A 23,303-nucleotide genomic window follows, 5' to 3' on the forward strand; every position below is an offset into this window, starting at 1 on the left:
ACTTGCACCGAGGGATGTGGATCTAACCTCCTTTCAATTATGAAAACATTAGCCCCAGTGTGCCAGCGGGGATTATAACTGAGAAGTGGACAGCACTAACCATTTAAAACACCGGGCCTTATCACGCAATTTTTGGATCCGGGACCTGGTCTCAAACCGTCAAAGCAATTTTTTGGGTGAGCGGACTTCAAGCAGAAAATATGCCTTTTATCATTTGGATACATAACTCAAATTGACTCCAATATTTCTGTGTTTGCTCAGTCCCATGTGCCCTATGTTACAAAATTAGAATGGGAGCTATTTATGGCAGGAAAGAAGAACAGATAAAAAAAAAACAACTGATTGAATCTTGTAGACATCAAGAACTTCTACTGACAGTTTTATTTTTTCTATGTCTTGATTTATATAGCTAGACATCTACCATTGAAATTTGTCAGACATCTATTGACCTGGAGCTTGAGTGCATTCGGCCAAGCATTTTCTGACAGATTACCATTAAAGTAATCTCTGTCCTTTATTTTAGTGCCTGTGTCATAAGAAACTACTAATTTAGTGCAGGAAAGGTACACATGCACACACATACTAGGTAATCATGTTCTAAGACACCAGCCTATGAGTCTTTTTTTCTTTTCCTTGGGTGACTCTGGCCAATTAAAAGCTTTGGAAGTGTCAGCAGCAGGGATGCAGACTATTAGGAGGAAGAAATAGGAGCAGGATGAGGAAGAGTGCTGCCAAGTCACTATGAGCAAGCATCAGAGTGAATTTCTAAGCGTTAGATCCACACCATGGCCAAAGAAGTATGAAAAGTACAACACAGTAGTTGATTAGAATGTATCGTGCACAGACTGCATCGTCTGATCCAAAAAAAAAAAAATGGAGAAATGATCCAGTATGGAAGAACTGATAGAATTTTTTGGGGAGAAGAGCATGTCATTTTTGTGAAATCAAGAGAGACCACAATGAACTCAAAATGGCAAATTCTCATAGGCTCAATTTGATGTTCTGTTTTGCTCAAACTTCATGCTTACTTCAGGACACAACTTCAGCACCCTCCACCACAACATCTGGCTCATCTCTCGAAAATGTTTCCGCCAAAAAGTCTAATATTACAATATTGATTTTTGATCGGATTGCAATGTTGCATTCAAGTCCACCATGGAATTGTAGTTATTTGCTCAGTTAGTGATTCTTCACCTCGAGTTACATCAAATTTCCAGGAAACACTTCGCATACACCTTTGCAATAATGACTTTTTCCTCTGGGATGATGGTTGTTATTCAAATGTATAGCACTTGTTCGGTGTAAAAATGAGCCTGGAGGAACACATTAAAAGCTAGATATGGCGAAAAAGTACAAAAATGTACAGACAGCATGTGTTATACTACATCGACATTACAACATAGCCAGAAACAGCAGAAGCAATAGTGAACATCACCAGTAAGAAAAAGCTCTGGCAGGCATTGCAGGAAAGTAATATAGCAAAATAGAATAAGAGGATAATGTCTGCACAATGGTAATATTTTACATTATTGGATGTGCGCCCTCCCTTAAGATAATGCCAGAGTATTTGATCAAGACTTTGTATCAGCAAATCCTCAAAATTGAGTGACTCAGATTCGAGGGCAAAAATATTTGATATAGGAATCCTTAATCTAGCATGAGCTCGAAGCACCTTTGATGCCAAAAAGGCGACATTCCAAAACCTCAAAAGCCAGGTGGTTATGACCGACCGCCAAGGTCCTCAGCTTTGGACGCATTTTGCATTGACTGTCGACTCTACCTCCATGGGATTGTCACAGCCAGCTTCTTGTTCACCAGTTGTTTGCTGAGGGGGATCGAGGCCCCTAACTAAAGAGATGGACCACTACTAGCGGGGGATTATTGCTTGAGGATTGTCTCCCGTGCTGAGAGAGGAAATTAACACTCTCTCCCGATTACTTTTACATGTCGGAAAGGGACTGGAGGGTGTGAAACTTATGGCAAAAGCAATTACAGTGGAACCTCCAAATTTAAACGGAGGTCAAGCTACTATCATAGCCTAGAAGACCCCTAGTCATTGAGTGTACAGAGATTTCTTCATGTGCATGTCATATTCTTTGGATTTATTTCTATTACCGACCAAAATATTTAAAGAATGGTGGGTGTCTGTCTTTTGTGACCATTGGTAACCTTTACCAGGGTTGGTGTTAAGATCCAGATGAGACTTTTTTCCGTAATTTTTTTTTTTAATTAAAAGATTGAGTCATAATGGTCAAATATTGGACTTTAAGTGAATGCACTCAAATTAGTAGCAGTTCTAAAAGGCATTTTGTACTAACAAAAAAAAAAGGTCTGGAAACGTACCAACTAAAGTGCTTTCTGCCATCAAGGAGATAGTGCCAGGAAGCTTTTTGGACTACACTCACAGGCCCAAGTGGTTAAGTAAGTATACGGATTGGCAGCCTGCTGTCTTAACACAAGCTTTCTAACAAATTTAAAGCCCAGCAGATTTCATGAGTTAAAAGACATATGACAATCTTTACTATTTGGTGGCTTATGTAAAGTATAAGTACAGATATTTGGGTTAAAAAAAACTATGTTTCAACTTTCTAAAGTAAATGGTAAAATTCGGAATGAGACAATAGACCAGGGGTCGGTCATTTAACTTTTTGTTAAATGCCACAACAACGAGAAAAAATTGTGTTTGGATGCTCTTCATAAAAAAACAACAACATGCAAGTAAATTGATGGATCAGGCTGGTAAAATTGAGCTCATTACCATTTGTCCTGGATGTATTTATTCAGCAACATCCCGTAATAGAATGTGCATACTTCAAAACGTCACTTTCCTAGGGGACCATTAAGGGGCAATTATGCACTTAGGAAATTATTTGTACTTGCTGATGTTAAAAAGATTTTACAAGCTCTGCAAAACCAGTCAAAGCAAGTGTTTAAGCTGATCTGCAATACCTACATTTGCTGATGCATCCATTTTCTCAAACATGAAGTTGATGTAAAGCATGGAGTGACAATGTGAATGTGCTTTTCCAAAGCAATTTTTGCAACCCAAGTGTGATTCCAAAATGTTCTGTGATTGTTATTGTATTTAATACCTTAGCTCCAACTATTTTTTTTTCCTTCTGATGATAAGTTTCTTCTTTGGTTGTGTCTTTTTGCCAGTTTACCCACAACAGATAAGTCAATGCAAGGCTAAAGATAGACATGTCAATCAGGGCAGGTCGTCACAATAAAAGCAGATGATGCATCTGCACTGCTTTATAACTGATGAAAGGGATACGTATTCATGCACCTAGCCTATTTTTGTTTGGATGATAATGGAAAAGTTCCAAAGATTTGGCATGGGCACTAAAACAATGTGTACTATAATGAATTATACAGCAGACCTAGAGAGTTTTTCCATTAGATTTTCATCAAGCCAATTTGGAAAGAAATAGGATTTACAGTTTTTTTTAAACTAGTTTATAGTATATATAGGTTTCATTCATTTATAGTATATATATAGGTTTCATTCATTATGTTTGTCGACGTGACTTTGATATCCATCTGGTTAAAAGGCTAAATTTTAACTAAACAAAAAATGGAGGGTTGCTTTTGGTGTGAAAGGCAAGGGTAACAACTGAACATAATTTGATTGTTTTTGTTAGTTTTTTTCCCCCCAAAGATTAAGATTTCCCGACTCCCCGGGATATACCGTTGTTAAAGTCGCATTCAATCATGGAGGAAATGTGTGAGTGTGAAGGATGGTTTGTCTCTTTGTGCATTGCAACAAAGAACATAGTCTGCATTCGCAGCAATTTTGGAGACAAATACAACTTGGAGCAAAAAATTCACATTCAATAATGATTCTGTGGACAAATAAAAGCAACATTCTATCAATAAATGTTCAAGTGTGCATGCTGGGAAAATGTTCCTTTTTTTATAGGTGGTGAAAACAAGATGTCCTGCTAAGTGATGGTTAAGATTTGGGTAATGGACAGATTTCCTTCTAGTGTAAACAAGTCGAACTATGTTTCCTCTCTGCCTCAAGAATACTTATTGTTGTTAGGCCGTGTATGTTGGTTACATTTAACAAAGGCTTAAAAGTAGCTATAGATATTGGAATAGAGTGCCGGAATTGGTATCTCGGGTTGTCCTGGAATGACAGCTGTTCCATTTCAGGCTACAACTGTCCCGTCAAATTTCCCTTGAGCAAGTTTCCTTATGCTAATGTGTGTGTAAATGGGTGCTGATGTAAAAGGCTTTGGGCATGGTGAAAACATGTAGCTAAATGCACTATATAAGTATTCACAATTTAGTACATTGGGTGGCTGCCGCCTGGTGCCCGTAGTTAGCTAGTATAGACTCCAGCAACCCATGTGAGGATAAGTTCTTCAGAAAGGTAATGAATGAAAGTATACACACTATTTCCCATGTAAAAAATATGGACCAAGATGTTCAATTAAAGTCAATATTTCTTTTTGTAATGTCATACTTAATCAAACTGGCAAACCTGGTAATGGGTTATACTATCCACATATATTTTAAAGCATGTAAAAAGTGGGGCTCAAAAAGTATCTGCGGAAGGATTTTCTCTTTAAGCCATTTATCTGAGGGAGACTGCTGATGTGCCGATAGGACAGCTCCCACTAAGCCAAACAGCGCTACTACAGCTTTCCCAGAGACCGTGACTCTGCAACGAGAAAACCTCACAGCCATTATTGCACTGAATTCCTCTATAGATTTGCTGTGTTGTCACTTGCGAAATAAAGCACTCGCCAATCCCGAATGCCGCTGCTATTCTCATTAACGTCACATTTGTCTAATCTGCTGTCATTAAGATTTAAATCTGTTCCAAGCAGTTTTTTCCCTGGTTTTCTGAATGGAGCCCCATAGCCTCCTCAATAGTCCTGATTTTAACACTCCAAAGATGAGATGTCACAAATCAACACTCAAAGCAAATCTGCTTGAAAATGATCTATTTGTCATAAGGTTAGCGCTACATAATTGAACTGTTGCGCTTGTGGGATCTGTAAAATGTTGCGCTTCATTCAATAGAACATACTGAATACATGTGAGGAGCCACCCGTAAAATGTCAAGCGTTCATTGGTGTGAATGAAATTCAGCATGGCCATTTTCTCACGCTCGGTCTCAGGCGGCGCACTCGGGAGTGTCTCAGTTTTAGAATAAATCTACATACTGAGGAGCCATCAAAGGGCAATTTCTGCACAGTGTGTGTGTGTTGATGATGCCTGTATGTGTGTGTCATGGGTACCCCTCATACATGATTAGAAAGCTGATTGCACAAGGAGCTTGAGAAGCGCTCAGAGTCACGTCATCTAGCTTAGTTTATTAGTATCTCTCAAATCTCTCAGTCTGCGACTCGAGCCTTGGGAAAACTTCATGTGGCAAAAAAAAAAAAAAAAAAAAAAAACGGATTGAGAGGATTGCAATACAATCATGGAAATGCTGATGGATTTTTGATTTTTTCTTTTTTTAGTGTATATCCACTTGTAGTGATTGGAGTTGGAGCTGATAGCCATAAAATGAGAGGTGCTGAAAAATATAAGCATTTTATTTCAATTCAAGAAGCCATCTTGATTTACATTTGGAGCACTATGATGACGGAAAGCAGAAGTTTTGATTTAAAATAAGCACAGTTGAGGTGCAGATGGGAACTTAACTATTCATTTACAAGTCTGCAGTAATTATGCTTTAATAAATGAGGGACATTTTCTCCATAGGAAATCTGAAATATTGATAAGTTGTCAGAAGTGACCAAAAATTCACAGTGCAACACAAATAATACTTGACATAGTGTTAATGGTCATCAGATAAAGCAAAGAGAAAAGATAGTGAATATTAAATAATAGATATCTGATATATAAATTGTGGTGAAAAGGACAGTAATAGCTGTTTGTTCAGTTATTTTTTTACAGTCTGACTGCAATCAACGTAAAGGTTCAACTATACGTTGTACTTTTGAATCATCAGTCAATGTAATTGTCATCAAAACTTACTTTCATCTCGTAGTGACTTAATTAAAGAGAATTTTACATTATAAACGTGTCAAAAAGAAAAAGGATCATTCTCTAAGCTCTGCATATAAACACATTTAAAAAAAAAACAGCATTAGAACAAACCCATGCATGTCATGGCGTGGTTCCACTTTAAATCAAAGGAGGTAAATGTGTCATTGAAGCACAAAGGAACCATAGATCACACACCAATTCTCCTCTCAAGATTTTTGGTCTGCTAAACTGAGGCATTGTAGCGTGACGGGAAGTCATTTTTCAGTCACTACCCTTCAAAGCTTGAGATCAATTGTGCACTATGTGGATAAAAGTTTTGGGAAAATCCCTGATTGCCACAAAAAATATTAACGCTACATCATGCCTCAATATTTTTGGACAATTCTCTTCAATATTGGTGCTTTGGCGAGTTGGCTCTTGCGAGAACCTATGATCCCTGACCCATGTAAAAACCTGTGAGGTGAACTTGAACAGATTGGTCAGTTCCTGACCTGTTCTGTGGAAGCCCGTATTCTCACCCTGGGGTGATATCTGCAAGACTTTAATTGACATGCGAGAATTCTAGGTTAGAGAAGGGTGAGCCGTGAAATGCTTTTGCTCAAGGTTGAACATGCCTATATCGCAATTTTACACGAGAGGGATGTGCTTTCTTTCCACAACAGTGCAAGTGCAGGATGCTGTTAAAAAATGCTTGAATGTGGTGAACATTGCTTTGTTGATATGTAATGACAGCTTTGAATGAGCTCCACTATTTGAGTCTTATATGTGACCTTTTCATCAAGCTATGGATTCCTAGAGTATAAAAACAAAGCTCTGTAAAGTGTGGCTTTTCAGGTATGTCTAACTTGTATCTATTATTTTACCTGTAATTGGTGATTAACTATGACCTTCAAGGCCATAAACACTTCTGTTATACTTACAAGACCTAAATAATGTTATTCATGTTGATACCACTGGATTACTTTTAAATGTTACTAAAATAAAACCAAAACAAAACAAAAACCCATTACAGTCCAATGCAAAATCCACTTTGGTGAAAATGTTCAGTGGTGAATTGAGCATTCAAGCAAATCTCACAAAAGTACTTTGCCTACAAAGCAAAAAAAGTTGATGCATCTCTTTAAAAATAAAACCAAAATACTGAGATTAATCATCAGTCCTCACTGAGCTTTTGACAAGCTTTCCAATTACACAACTTGAATGAAATCAGAAAAAGAATCACATTTCGCTCACTTAAAATACAATGCAAAGAATTAACCAAGTCATCAACATGATTAAACTACTAACAAATTGTAGAAATTGTAACGGTCACTTAATAAAGGGCATGGTCTCTTGATTAGCTAGCACTGTCCATTGAGGGATACATACTATGTAAAAATACATACATTTTTCCCTGCCAGTTAAAGTAATTCCCAGGTGTCGTTGACATTTAGGTCTGCGCTAGTCACAAGAATCCAGCGCTGATAATGTTGCTCATTTGCGGATTATCTGCTGTGTCACAATCTAAATGTATACGTATTTCCCTTATTGCCCCTAAAATGTTAATTATTTTTCTACTTCTCTTCTACGTATAAGATGTTTTTGAATGTGTACAAAAGTAGCAGCAATGTGTTCTTCAAATTGTTCAAGTACGTACAGCTAGTTGCAGCAAATCTAAAAGTGTTCTTTAATTGTTATTTTGCATATTCATGCATCAAGTGATTACGCAACATTCATCATTCAAACATCTTAATGGTACCCCAACAGTGTTATTTTATCTTGGTGTGCGTTAAAGTGAAGTTCTCTGTCACTTTAAAAAGCACGCTGTTGGCCAGGCTCTCTGTCATATAGGTAAATATGATTCACACTTCTGTGTCTGCTCTCATTTGTTCCAGTATTGTGAGCATAACTGCTTGTGGGCAGACAGATGTGCAGAGATTCAGATGATGAATTTGAAAAATAACATCTCAACTGTTGTGAGACCGGCCTATAAAACACACGCAGACACTAAGCACACAGAAAACTGCGAGTGGGATCACACTCGGTCGGTGGGACAGCTCCAGGCAATTGATCATGTGCTAGTTGAGCACAAGATATAACTTTTAAGTAAGTATGCATATGTATGCTATATAGTTATGATAGAACTATTTTGACCAGACCTGGGCAATTAATTCCCAAAAAGGGCAGCAGTGGGTGCAGGTTTTCCTTCAAATCTGTTTTTCTACCAATCTGGTATCTTAGAAGTGCAATCAGGTGCTTCTTGTTTCAGAAGAGATCTAATTAGTTAAACTGTCTATACTGGTTCGGTTGGAATAAAAACCTGCACCCACAGTGTCCCTCGAGGACCGGATTGCCCAGGTCTGATTTAGACTCAATCCCTGGGAAGTACAACGGTATCAAAAGGTTTTTTTAATTAGATTATTTCATCACCCTTGCAACTCTTCACAGTAAAACAAGACGTGGGTGTTGTCTTATGTTTAATGCCAACTTGTGTCTTCTTATATACTGCTTAGAGTGTGACTACTTCATTCCAAAAACCAAAACTACACATGTGATCCTCGACATCGGCAAATTACCCCGATGGCAGCTTGCCATGAACAAAGGTGAAATCTCCAAAAGTTCCATGCAATCCTGCATTTTTTTTAATTTGATGGCAATCTCTCCTATTTTCTAAAGAAATATGAGACGAAACGAAACACGTGCAGGTGCATGACGAGATGTGTCTTTCCAGCTCTGCCGCTGGCAAATTGATTCCTACATATCCAACATTTTAAATAAGTAATGGAACAATTTCACTAGTGCTATCAGATACACCCACATTACATTTCCAACATTCACAATAATTGTATTTTATAAATGATTAATATTCCAAAATTGCAAAGCAACACCCACACCTCCAATTTGAATAATTTCCTTTTAAGCAATAAATCCCAACACAAATTTGGAGCTCTGCTACCTACTGTGTTCAAATCAGCTGACCAGACAGCAATCATCTATTAAACTGGACACCCACCCACCTCTATGCAGTATTGGAGCCTCTCTCACTTTGCTTCCCATCCAACTCTCCAACACCCCCTGGGGAGGTGTGACTGACAGTTTGAACACACCTGATTGGAATAACAGCTGCTGTAAATCTGTCTTTGCAAAACATGGTATAGTGTCACATTGATTTAGCCGACTTGTTATCCTGAATATTTCATAGAGCCTCCTATTGAGTGCCGAACAATGATACACAGTAAATTTCTACTGCAACCAATGATCAATAAAAAATCCCTTCATTCTATGAAATCTACCTTTTGTTATCATTAATTGCAAAATGGACCGCATGTATAGTGAGCATTGACCTAGTCAATAGTCTTGAATACAACAAGCGTTGAGTAATTGTCTTATTAATACGTACAGGCTGTTTTTATGGTATGCCACGCAAAGAAAGGCCTATCACGTTGGAGTGAGAGTGAAGACTGAGCCTGTGGGTTCAAATCTGGAGGTGCAATGTCAGTTGCCGACATCAAAAGAGAGCATCGCTCGCTCAAGGCGCATAAAGTAGATTTTCTCAGCAAAATAGCTGGGCTCCAATGATCTGGAAATGAGGGCAAAGGTGCTGCTGTATTCAAACACGATTTCTTAATGTGCCCCAATTCACTCAATGTAACTTTTGCATCCGCAAAGAGACAAATTGAATTTGAATTGGTTTGTTGTATTTAATGTACGGGCCCTAGCAAGTGGAAAATGAATTCAATATGTACTCTGTGTTAATCCTACTTCTTCTCATCATCATTTTTGAGTTGTCGCCTGTCGGAAAGTTGCAGACTGAATGAAGAAAAATACAAGTCAGTTCCCTCTAGCAGGGTCATACTCAGGGCAATATTGTAACTTTGACTGCATTCACACTGGAGCTCAAAATGGAACTTTTTCACCAATCAAACATCCAGCTTTACATTCACATACAAAAAGAATGCAAACGCAAAATCCTAAACATCAGTTTGTCCGTTCTCAGACTCGCACAACTCAACATTCATGGATTCCTTCACATGACTACTGACATTTTGCTATTTTTTCATGCATTTCTGTCCTCTCATGATGACCTTCATACATCAATTCCAATCCATAGTCTGTTTTTCAGTGTGAAAATCGAACAAGCCGAAAATCCAGAATTAAGAATTTTAATTGGAAAAGTACTTGATAAAATCCAACACCAAGATCCGATATATCACCTTGAAAGGCAATTTAAAATAAATGTCACCCGTGATGTGGGGAACCAAGTATGGAGACTTGGGACTTTACTTTCACTGGCCACTCTTGTGCCTCCTTCACCTTATGACCTCAAAATACAGCTCGTTATACTCAGCACAAAACCACACCATTATTGAACAACACTACTCTCTGAGACAGTGCTCTAACAAAGTGCTTAGTAGTGTGTCTGGTTACAAAACAGTAGCTTAATACAAGTTTACCATATATTTACAAGTTGTCTACCATGGACAGCGACAGAAGAAAAAAAAGCCCTGTTCCCCATCTGTATTGGAATCAGTGAAAAAAATCTCGTCAAATTTAACACTGATATTATGAAATCCCTTCCTCTTACTAATAAAATCTCATGACATTGAGAAGATTCAGAGACTGGTCATAAATGTCACAACCAAAATCTTACGGCAATCCATCCTTGAACCTTCATCTCTGTGGGCTAAAGTGAAGGACTTCCTATGTTGGCTTAGGCACATTATTATATCTTGGCAATCACTCTTGTATAATTGGACGTCTGTGTAACTTTGAAAAGCATCTCAAGAAAAGAGATGTGTGTTCTATGACAATGTGTGACATATGGTCCCCCCCCCCCCCCCCCAACGATTTAGTATTATTGCCTCTACCACACTGAATCACTTATTTGTTTATCAAGTGCTCTCGTCAGCGATATAGCTCATACTTCCCTGGAGTACCAAATATATGCTGCTTCAACTCGAGTAGAGACTCCTGGTTTCTGGAGCAAATGAATTCCCTGGTGGAGAATGACTGTTATGAATGGCTTGGGAGAGAGAAAGAGAGAGATGGATGGGCCTCCTATTCTTTTGCACGGCCCTCTGCTCCGGGTTACAAAGATGCTGAGGTGTGTCCTACTTTTGTGAAGGGGAAAAATTGTGGCTTTGTACAGTAGCTCAGGGGACTTTCCATGTGGGCCTCTCAGGGCTGTTGTATTAACACATTAGGAAGTAAGACAGAGGGAATCTACCAAGGGTCGAATTGATGTCTTACCAAGATGAATGTACATTCAGGTCCTAATGTGAAGTCTCCAATGCAAGCAGAAAGCTGTTGATTTTTTTTTTGGAGTGTCTAGTACAGTCCCTCAGTATGATGATGCTTTCTTGCTCCATTTTAATTAAAATATCTAGTAGTGGAAGCGTGTGCATGCAATATGGGCAAAAGTATTGGGAAGATGATTTGCTTCATTTAGAAGCAAAATGTCTTTCCAAATATCCAGAAAAATCCAGCTAATATTGAATCAATAGAGTGAGAATGAAATGACCTGCTTAAAGAGTTGTGTACAATATATATCATTGTCATGTTTCCATTACAAGGGAGCAATATTTGTCAAATCTCCAAATTCCATTTTAGTTACTGTCCGTGGATAAAGATTTCACATTCTGCAATGTGGCCATCTCTCTCTGAGAAGAGTACTGTCTTTGGAGCTTTGGTTCCAGCCAGGGAGCACATGATTTCTCTCATTATTCTGGCTCCTGAACTAGGCAGTCCTATTAAATAGCTTTTAATCAGGACCATGCTTCATTACATTGAGGACTTTAAGCTGTCTTGATAAAAATAGCTTACAGACCTCTGTCCACATTCCAGTACTTGACCAGGTAGGTGGAAATGCCTTCATATGACAGCCATTGACGGGGTCTCGCTAAATGCTTACATCTTCACAAGAGCTACAGGGGGTGCTGGAGCTGACTTCGGTCACACCCTGGACCGGTGGCCAGCTAATTGCAGACTTTTCTTCAATGTACTTTATTGGTCTGTCCAAGTTGTGGTCCCTCTTTTGGCACAAAAGAAGTCTGAAAACATCAAGGGGAACCTTTTGCAAAGGAGGTTTACGGCTCAATAAATACCAAGCACCCAGAGAGATTTTTTTGTTCTTATTTTGTTTCCAAACACTGTTGTTACCCATAAAAAAAGTGAGAATCACAATTAGCAACAAAATATTACAGGGGGTAAAGCAGAAAAAGCACAATGGAATCAATATGCTGGTCTAGTTATGTGTAAAATTAAGACTTACTATGGGGGCCATTAGATCCAACCTGAATTCAAATATTGCAGTTCCTCAGACATTCTGTTATAAAAGCAGGAATGTAGTTAATCCAAAGACACCTGTAATATACTAAATAATAACAAAAACTCTCATTGCAATATTGTTTATCGTACATTTAGTGCTATATATCTCCCATGAGATTTTATTTTTCTAAAAACCTGAAATGGCTATGGATGGAAAAAAAAGAAAGATTGTCTTCTACCGCTCAAAAGGCACAATACCAGCCACAAGCCAGAAAAAAAAGAACTACCAATTGTTTGTTTGTCATCCTGCACGACCCAGCAACGAGACTGCCAACTAAAAAATATGACACTTTGTGATAGGATTATTACACTGCTGCATTTTCATTTTACAATATCTTTTTTCTTTGCAAGCATCGCCATGACTAATAAAAATAAAATAAAAACATCCGTATAGAAGGAGCCCGATCACTAAAAAAAATGAATACAAGATAAAAAAACAATACAATCAAAACATAATAAGTACAGACCAAAAACTATCGACTCTCATAAAACTGGACAAAATTGTTTTGAAACACGTCCATTGAAATCGCCTACTTTTATGTAAAATGGTACTGCATTTTATCATTTGGGAGCAACAAACCAAACGACTTAATCTAACATAAAATGACCTAATAGGACAATAAAAAATGACACCAACTATAAAAAGCATAAAGGTGTCTCATAGAAAAAGGTTGGAAAATCTCTTCCAGTTTCAGTGGCAATTGTTTTCCACCAAATGAATCTCGATATCATTAACATTTCCACTTTTACAATCCAAATCCTAGTCTTGTGGGACTTGATCGACTTGTGATCAGTGATGAACTCCACGCAGATTTTCCCTGCAGGGACTTGCATTATGATAATCAAATTATGTAAGCACGCTGCGCTTAACAGAGCAAACAACCAAAAGGCCTTGTAGTATCTCTTCCATTAATCCAAGATCTTTTTGTGCCCATAATAGAACCGCCTCTATAATTATGTTTACGATGAATATAAATACTGATGGAGGGGAAACCATCGCAAAAGTTGCAGACGACTCTGTCATATCAGAAATTGGGGAAAGCCACATAATGAATGTTGAGTGCTGATTGCAAAAAAATCATTTTCTGTACGGTGTAGGTGCAGTAAAGGAATGCTCTCACATTTCAATGCATTGTCTGGAATAATGTTACTCTTAAAGAAGGATAAGAGGAATAGAAAATTGCAGTTTAGATTTTTTTTCCATTCAAGAGCTGCTCAGAGTTCTCTTGTTAGCTTGTCAAGTTGTCACGAATCATAAAAGAATCTTGCATTGTCTGTGAAACCCGACTCAAGGCAAGACATCCTATCCACCTGATAATGTATCATCATCATGTGCATGGTCACACATTCTAACAACCATAATCATGCATACTTTTACCATCCACGGAAATAGAAGCATAGCCAACATGAAACAAAATGACCAGGACTGCCATCCTTCCTTAATAGAATGCAATAAAGCACTCAGGCTGACATTGATGATAAGAAGGATTGCAATGTCGGGAAGGAAATCTGATCTGGCCTTGTTAGGGTTGACTGACTGATGCTGCGTTGCTCGATAAAGTACAGTAGAGTAACTTCATTATGAATGCCACACAGGTCTCAATCAGTAATGAATGATGGAACAAAATAGTCACAAGGTATAAAATATTTCAAAATGTATATGTATATATGCATGTGTATATGCACATATATATATATATATATATATATATATATATATATATATATATATATATATATATATATATATATATATATATATATATATATATATATATATATATATATATATATATATATATATATATATGTGTGTGTGTGTGTGTGTGTGTGTGTGTATATAGTAATAATTCCACTATCTTTCAATTTCATCATTCATTCTATCTATCATTCATCAATTTCTCTACAGTGTTGAACCTGTTCAGGGACATGGGACGACCTCTTGTGAGTGGTTGCCCCTCAATCTATCCATCACAGAGCACTTATCACATCGGAATTGAACTAAAACTCCTTCTAAAGTGATACAAAAATCTCTGATTGTTTGGAATCTTTGCCAACTGAGGCTGTCAGGAGTACAGTGCAATTTTCAACCGTTTATGTTACATCTTTCTAAGGCTGCAAACTACTAGTTGACCTCTCATCCATTTTGCATCAATTGCTTTGAAAAGCAATTCAACAGCAATCAAATCTTCATAATTATCTATATTTATAAATCACTACCACCAGCACTAATATGTACAGACTGTTTCATCTCATTGAACAATTTCTACATCATTTTTGAACAATTTTGAGAGTTGGGGTTCATGATAAAAGACACGTACCAACAAATGCAGCAGCTTCTGCTTTGAATACTATGCAAAATGGACTTTGTCTTAACGGCATTGGGTTGGGAACAGAAAATGTTTGAGTGGTGGCATGTTTCGCATCAAAACATCACACGGATACATATGCACATTATTGGGTTGCATCCTCACAAAAGAGACTTTTCACAGGGCCGTAACAAATAACGTTGCAAAATCAGACAAGTGCTGTCTACTGCCTATTCATGCATTTTCAATGAATACCGCATGCTTGAGTAAAATGTCATGAAATATTCAGGTTTGGTTTTTAATGTTCTTGAATACTGACTCCGGAGTGTTTTATTACATAATAAAAGTGCAACATATCTCTTTCACTCCGCAAACTTCAAATGAAAATGGAACGCATTGCATCAGAAGATGAATTCTTTGCAAAATATGTCAATATCAAAACACAGGTACAGACAGAGCTGCATAGCGCTGAGGACGTGACCCAAGTTTACATTTTTGGTCTGCACTGGTGACGTAACTCATATTATTCAGTGAATATCCGATTGGCATCCCAGGAGCAGGAAAATAAAATGAAGTGACATTCCCCTTGACAGAGCTTTTCACATGTATAATAAATATGCACTTGAATTCTTCTGGTACTCCAAATGTGCTTGGAAGTGTATATATGTCAACTTCCTAAGTCCCTTGGTTGTCTTCATTGATAAAGATTAACAGCAAAAATCATCAATTTAAGACGGTTCTGACATACGACCCTCCAAATGACATACCCGACTGTGTACTGTTATGATGCACACTTTCTTACACATGGCAAATGATTTAATAAGTGTCATGACTAGACAGCATCTAATTTCGGTTGACGTTCCCCTTCGTCCCAGCGTCGTAAATCGAGGAGCCCCGCTATACATGACTAGATTCGTTCTACGTGACTGGATTCGAGAAAAGACTTATGTTTTTCCGCGACAAAATATGTGATATTCGAGTCCAAAATGAATATGAAGCGAAGCGTACTTATCATGAACAGTGGTCATGTAAAACGCCCTCTTACCTGTAAATGCCCCTGGTACATAGTGAGGCGTTGTGGATGATTCCGTCAGAGACTGCCGGGACTTGTTCCAGACTTCTCGGTTCTCAAAGTCAAAGTAGAAGTGATGACATCGAACGACTGCACTCAAGTTAAAGAGGAAGAGGAAGCTGAGAAGCGCCCAGGTGATCAATGTGTCACCTGAGCGAAGCAGCACCGCCGGCCGCTCACTTGAAACTCGGCGGATCCGGGTCCGGATCTGGGTCCTACTCCGTCCCCTTCGCACTAGATGCGCACTGATGGACTCATCAGCCTAAATCGAGTCTCTCTCCCTCCCTCGTTGCCCTCCTCTTCATCGTCATCGTGTCTGGGCTCTCCCGAGGTCGCTTGTCTTCTTATAGCGCGCTCCTCTTCCTCATTCGACCGCCACGCTCGCTCCGAGGCAGCCCCCTGGTGGGTGCCTCCCCCCTCAGTGACGTACACGTGCGCCTCCCTCACGTCAATATTAAAGGAGCTTTGATTTTCCGCTTCAATTGTGGCAAGGGTGGCCAAGTCCGGTTCTCGAGAGCCCCTATCCGGTCTGTTTTCCATCGCTTCCTCATCTAGCACACCTGGAACAAATGAGCAACTCATCAGCAAGCTGCCCAGAAGCTCACGATGATTTGATTCGGTGTGTTGGTGGAGAGAGACACGGAAAACAGACTGGATCGGGACTCGAGCACCGGATTTAGCCAGCACTGAATTATGGTAACTCACTTTACTAGTATATCTAAGCAATTGTCATCTGTTAAATGAAATGCAATCAACTCATTGCAAACGTCCAAAACACAAATTTCGTTTTTGCACGGTTGTTTATTTATTTATTGTTTTTTTTTTTATATGTCTAAAATGTCTTTATACTCATCCTCTTGCTACTGTGACAATGAAATTTCCCAAATACAGGATGAACAAACATTAATAAATACATTTTTTTTATAGTTAAAAGGATTGGACATCTATTTTTGTCAACGGCAGTGAATTATCGAACCAATAAATAGTATATTTGATATTTTGTTGTTAATGGACAAATAGTTGGCCCATTAGTCTCACCGTTATACCACATTCCACTAATAGTGCTTGTACCTCACTATTCATAAACCACTCTGATAAAGTAGTAAAACAAAAACAGTTTCAAATAAAATAGTAATCCAGTTTCTCGCTGAGACCATTTGTATCTTAAGATTTAATATAGATAGGGCAACAAATCATCATAAAGGGAGCAGCATCATACGCAATTGCAGGAACTTCTCCAATCACTCAGAGCAATTGAGAAATAATAAGACTAAGCCTGACTGAAATCCTGCACTGCCTTCAAAGTCCTCAAATTCAGGATGGCATAGTCACAGGCCCACCTTAAATTCAGCATTTAGCCCCCAAAATCCTAAAATTCTTCATTTGCTTTGGTCAAATTTTCATAAATCAATTGTATTGTAGCTCATCTACTATCTATTTTTACCAGCCCGTGTTCTGTTAGAAAACCTGTGAGTTATTTCATTAAATGACTTCCTGCAGATAAATCCATGACAACACAATGTTGCAGCGGAAAAGCGTTGTAAAAAAAAAAGCATATTCTCAACATTTGACAAATGCTTCTCCTTTTAACAGGAGGAAAATGTGACTTAGTATTGTCATATCCATGCAAAGTAGTTGTACATAATGATGTTCAGGTTCCATTTAATTACCTGGGACTCTCCAAGAGGCACTACAGGCATGATTCATGATAATTAGGATAAATGTCTGATGATTAGGCATGACACTTGCAAAGAAGCATATTGCCAATATGGCTTATGCATTCATGACGCACAGCCAGATCATCCAATTTATTTTGTTGGCAGGTGGCAGTGGCCATTAGTGAAATAAATTTTGTGAGACAAATCTGTGAACATAGAAGAAGAACCCAGATATAGCCTAACGTGAAAGGGATGAATTCATTTTGAGTCAAAAATAGACGAGATTTGAAAGGTCATTAGTGTACGGACTTAGACGACATGTCTATCTGACAAGGCTTGCGATTAAAAATTTAAATTCTAATTTAATGCCGTGTTTCTTCCGTAGGCCAATTCGGGATCCCATTTTTCCAAAAAGATGTCACATGATCTTTTCAAAAATGATATGATGTATGGCATTCTGATACAGGACAACAACCAGTGCTCTATGCTTTCTTATTTATATACAAATCAAACAGAAGGCTCATACTTCTTTCCTTTTTTTTTGAGTTATTTCCACACGGGGACCATAATAAGCCACGGCTTCAATAAACATTAACCACTTACTATAAACTGCTGTTTTATGGTGATGGCTATTGGTCATAACGCATGTGTGTGTGTGTGTGCTTACATGTGTAAGCAAAAAGCAATAAATAGCAGTTCAGTATCTTCATGGCTTTTAAAGTCACTTTCCAGATCGCATTTGGTTGGGAATATATTACAAAAAAAGCTGAAGGATAAAAGTTGTTCATTCATTTTCTGATCTCTTCCCCTCACAAGGGTCGCAGAGGGTGCTGGAGCCTATCCCAACATGACAAACAACCATTTACGCTCTCAAGCATGCCTAGGGACAAGTTAGACCCTAAAATCCATGTTGTTTGGAATGTGGGAGGAAACCGGAGTAGCCGGAGAAAACCCATGCAAGCGAACATGCAAACTCCACACAAGTGGACCGACCTGGAATCAAACCCAGAACCTGATAACTATGAGGCTGACGCGCTAAAAGCTCATCCGCCAGGCCACCCTGGAACAAATGTATGCATTTTTTTACACTTGATATCTTACTATATAATCTAATAATGAAAAGCAAACAATAATAATAATGATAATGACAAAATAGCTTAGCAGAAAGAGGCTGATCTCCACCATACTTCACATCCAGTACAACAACCCAACCAAAAATCTCTTTTGCTACTTGAAGGGCAAGTCATTAGCAGAGACTAAACATGACCCATTTTAGTTTAGGCAGATGGCAAAAAGTGCTAAGCAAACAAATAATATCAAACAAACTATAATGATTCTTGTAAAATCTCCTGAAAAGATACTCACATTCTCTTCTCTGCAAGTAGCATTCCCATAGAAAAACTGTACTTTACTTTGAAATACTATACACGTGTGATGAATGAGATATCAGCAATGACAACAACCATTCTCCCCAATAACATGTATGCATTTGTATCAATAATGAATCTGACCTTTCCTTATGAAGGTCCAATTTGGGGGTGAACATTGACATGATATCACAATTTACTGACAGCCAACAGGACAGATTTCAGTTTGCCCGTGAGACATGTGCTGTACACACAGTCAAAGTGTATCTGGAAGCTGACTTGGCAGAAGGTTGACAGACAGTTTGAATGATTTAACACTAGAAGAACCTTTCAATGGAGTATCAGTGTCCCCGGGCATTTGACTCCACTCCACGAGTTTGATTAAAGAATCTTGGTTAACAATGATGTATGGAACAGCCTAGATCAATCTCCCACTCCAAAAAAACCCCCCATGAATATCCACATCAAAACCAAAGCACGATAACTAACCCTCAATCAAGATGTTTTACTCTTAACTGGTCAAAGGATAATTTGGGGGATTTTGGGCAAGGTTGATCTGAGATTAAACCAAGAGTGAACATCAAAATGACATCCCAATGACCATCAATGTTATCAAGTGTCCCGTTGCTATAATGAAACTGTTCAAATGTGATGTCATCTAATACATTCTCACTGCAAAATCATCTATGTTTAACACATGCATTGTCAGCAAGTCAATAGCTGCTGTTCTACTGACATCTCTATGACTCAACATAGAAAAGCATGCATATCCATTTCTTGTAATGGAACATACTTAACTACAATAATGGACTAGACCTCCTCAACTTAATACAATTCTACTTGCTACAAATCTTCCATTGGAAAAAAAAAGCCTGCAATGCCAATGAGAATGCATTGTGGACACTTTGCCACAATGGGCACTGGGGAATTTATAAGAAAATATTATTTTTATCGTAATCTTAACATGGATTTAATGGTATTCCATGAACGAAAATATACAGTAATATCCATGCATCAAAGTATTTTGTTAACATTCCATTATGGTGTTTTTTTTTTTTACTGTAGAGATGAAAATTGCTTTCAATGTACTGATACTTTTTACTTCTCATAAACAAAATTGCCCTAAATGTATTTCTAGGCTGTTCTATATATTTGTGGCCATCACATTTATGCCTTCTTATTAAAACCGCCTCCCTCGTTCAGCTCTGATTCCTTGCAAGTGACATCCCATAATAGCGTCCAGTCATATAATAGTCGCTCATCATGCCTGCATATCCTGTCCCTACTAATGTTGGCAATCAGCAGGCCTACATTTTTTATGTTTGGATGACATGTCCACAAAGGAAGTAGCCTCTTTAAATATGTAGCTTATCTGCTTGCTCTGCCGTCTTCATTACCGCTGTTGTCTGTGCACAATGTGGGATTCATGAGGATTCATAATTGATGTTTCTCAAATATTCCCTCAGATGTGTACAGAAATCCGGTTTATCTCCACTGCAAACACACGCTTGTAATGCTGACTGAAGTGCTCCAGATGAACCAAGCTAGCTTTAATAACATGCACACGTTTTTTTTTATACATTTCCCAGTAAAGTGAACATATTCGAAGGTAAATCAAGTCTGCTTTGAATATGACAACCTACTGATGATCGCTGACAGGGTGTTTAGAATGCAAATGGAGGTGAGCTACGTGGTGGCCGACAAATGGTAATTGCATTGATGTGCTCGCCAAGACAACTTTCAGGCCATACTCGTTTTATCTTTGGGCTTCATTACACGTGGCGGGGTTAATTAGTGCCTTAGCACAGAGTGAAACTATGAAATAAAGATCTCACTAGGCTTTTCCCCTTAAGTCACACATCAAAGACATAAAAAGCAATAGTACGTTATTCTTTTTTTTTTTTACAAATCCAGTCAAACCTGATACATGGTTGCTTTCCAAATGATACTTTAAGCAATATAAAAAAATCTGGATGCATCTGTTCAAATCAATATGAGGTTAGGTATGTTGATTAATGGACTTACAGACCATTTGAATGTGTCTCACCCTTCACCTTTCTCAAGCTTTCAAACATGATCAATCATGTCCATCATACCAATGAGTATGTGAGGCGATGATGAGTCATCCACTCATTTTATCCCGCGCCGCTCCTCCACATCATTTGCGTGGCGGATGTATGATATTCATCACCATAGCACAGGAAAACGCTGGGAAAGCTATAAGACAGGTGGCGGGTGTGTAGCCAGAGGGTGGCTAATTTTTGCGTGTGTTGATAATTAGCTCAGTTTTACAACGTTCCTAATGAGACATCCTTTTTTTTCCTCATGGATCGCACTTATTGAACCGTCTCAGCAGGAGCTCCTCAAGGGGGAACGGTGATCATTTGCAAACGTCTGGAGAAATAACAATTCTGACATAAATGTACACGTCAAACTGACAGATGGTGCCATGCAATAATATTAATCATTTTTGTTTTTTTGGGGAAATTAGCAATGTAACTGGAAAATGCTATTGGTCGAAACATGTAAGTGTACTGTATAGTAGGTATTAAAAAACAGAGAATTCTTAACATTATACAAACAATCTAACGTACCCTTTAATAAAAATATGTGAACGCACATATACTGTACTATAACTATACTACTGATTTTAAAATCAAAAACTCCGAGATGAAGAAAGAAAAAACTAATCTTTAACATATTTTGAACAAGTAGTAAGGGACAAAGGGTTCTCTCGAGTCGTATTTTCGAAGAATGTGCATTTTGCGAAAAAACTTTGACCACAAACAGAGCAGGAAAAGGGTTTCTCTCATGAGCGTTTTCTTTGGTGTAGCATTAGCCTTGATTTTAGAGAGAATCTCTAACCACAAACTGAGCAGAAAATTGGTTTATCTCCACTATGTAGTCTTTTGTAAAAGAAACCTTAGACTACAATCAGAGCAGGAAAAGGTTTCTCTTATCAATGTGTGCTCTTGTGTTAATTCCTAAATTTAGGTATGGGGCTTTTCTTCAAAGTGCCTTCTTGTGTAAGCTTTTAAGCGCCTCTTTCAGGCAAATCATTGACCCCAAGCTGACCAGGATTTTTCATTTCTCCAATGGACATTCTTTTGTGCACCAAATGTGGCTTTGTGGAAAAGTTTTGGCAACCTGAGCAGGAAAAAGGTTTCTCTTCATGGTGTGAATTTGTTTAAGCTTTTAAAGATAAATATAAAGAAAGGCCTCAATCTGAGCGGTAGACAGGTTTTCCTAGGATTGCTATCTCATGTTGTCTCGAATCGCACTTTTGAGGGCTATAGTTACCATATCTTGCAGTACAATCAAGACATCTTTGATCCACTACATAAGAGAGGCTTTAAATCTTTTTTAAACTACTATAATTGCTTGCCATGTTTCAAAAGCATTGTGAGAAGGGAGTGCAAGATTTCTTGCATTGTTTCTTGCTTTCTTGATGGAAGCCCTTACTGGCAAAATAGTTTTGTGTGGGAAACCAAGGGCAAGTCCAAAACACCACATTTCAGAAAAGGGAAACAGTCAAATATTTATTTCTTCACACGCCTTCAGTCGTGTAGTGTCGGATCATCGGATGTTTCAGCAACTAGGATAGGGTACTTTCACTCCAGCAATGTTTTTATATATCAATATATTTTTTTGGCATCATGATTTTTTAATGATATTTTCTTTTGAATATTTCAAAAGTTACTCCCCGGTGGTATTCTTGGTCAGTTTGTCTTCTCCTGTCTGATTCTGTAGCTCCCAATTGTTTAGAATCATGACATACATATTGGTTGCCTTTATTTAAGCATAAAAAGCAGTTACGTTTGAAGCAAACCATAAATTGACATTCTTAGCATTAACCTGCATGACAAAAACTGGAAACAATACACGTGTGAAAGGTAGGTGAAGAATATGTTTTCCCCTCTTGTGTAAATCCATCAAAACTGGTTGATTTCCCTATGAGTGTTTCTGTGAGGGACAAGGGACTGGTGTGCATGATCATCTCTCAATGGCGCTTTGCTGTCGCTGATGACAGCCAATAAATAACCCCTATACGACATCTCCTCAAACAACAGAACAGTCACATCATTAATTAGAGAGGGTTATGGTACAGTGGTGCATGAAGTGTGTGGGTGATATTTTCTCTTCTCTGTGCATCCCATTCAGTGAGATTCAGTTCTCTTTCCTGTAATATCACCTTATCATGGGATGTTTCCAGGACTTTTTGATGTCTTATGTGCTCCTGTCGGGGTACGTGTTTGTTTACCATCTGATGGACAAGAGTGTGACCTTCCTTTGCCTTTGGGAGGGGAGGAGTCAGCTCATGGTCGGCTGTTTCGGCCAATGCACCAAAAAGAAAAGAAATGACAGCAAACTTTTTCAGGATTCTGTTTGTCAAAAGCATATAAAAGTATGTGGCAACAATTTTTCATTGAATTATCTTGAGTTTATGAGATTCCGTTTTGTCATCAGTGCCCTGCAATTCAGGGTGGCCCCCGCCTCTGGATAGTCTCCAGCACCCCATGCGACCCTCGTGAGGATAAAGCGGTTCAAAAAAATAAATGAATGAATTAATGTTGTCATCATA

General features: G+C 38.2%; 1 protein-coding gene across 5 annotated transcripts in view; it reads right to left on the minus strand.

Moving 5' to 3' along the window:
- The window catches only part of pex5la (peroxisomal biogenesis factor 5-like a), a 53,742-nt gene extending 37,501 nt beyond the window's left edge, over positions 1–16,241 (minus strand). Inside the window, exons 1-2 of one of the 5 annotated variants that reach the window (XM_077717239.1) lie at positions 15,877–16,240; positions 15,670–15,786 (exon numbers count right to left, since the gene is read on the minus strand). In XM_077717239.1, coding sequence (XP_077573365.1) covers positions 15,670–15,690 — 21 coding nt within the window. In that variant the 5' untranslated portion in view covers positions 15,691–15,786; positions 15,877–16,240. Of the gene's footprint in view, positions 1–15,669 lie in introns of all 5 variants that reach the window. The other 4 variants (XM_077717236.1, XM_077717240.1, XM_077717241.1 and 1 more) reach the window with 4 other exon arrangements.
- Positions 16,242–23,303: the final 7,062 nt, after the last annotated feature.

The sequence above is a fragment of the Stigmatopora nigra genome, chromosome 5, assembly GCF_051989575.1.
Source record: "Stigmatopora nigra isolate UIUO_SnigA chromosome 5, RoL_Snig_1.1, whole genome shotgun sequence".
Taxonomy (NCBI): domain Eukaryota; kingdom Metazoa; phylum Chordata; class Actinopteri; order Syngnathiformes; family Syngnathidae; genus Stigmatopora; species Stigmatopora nigra.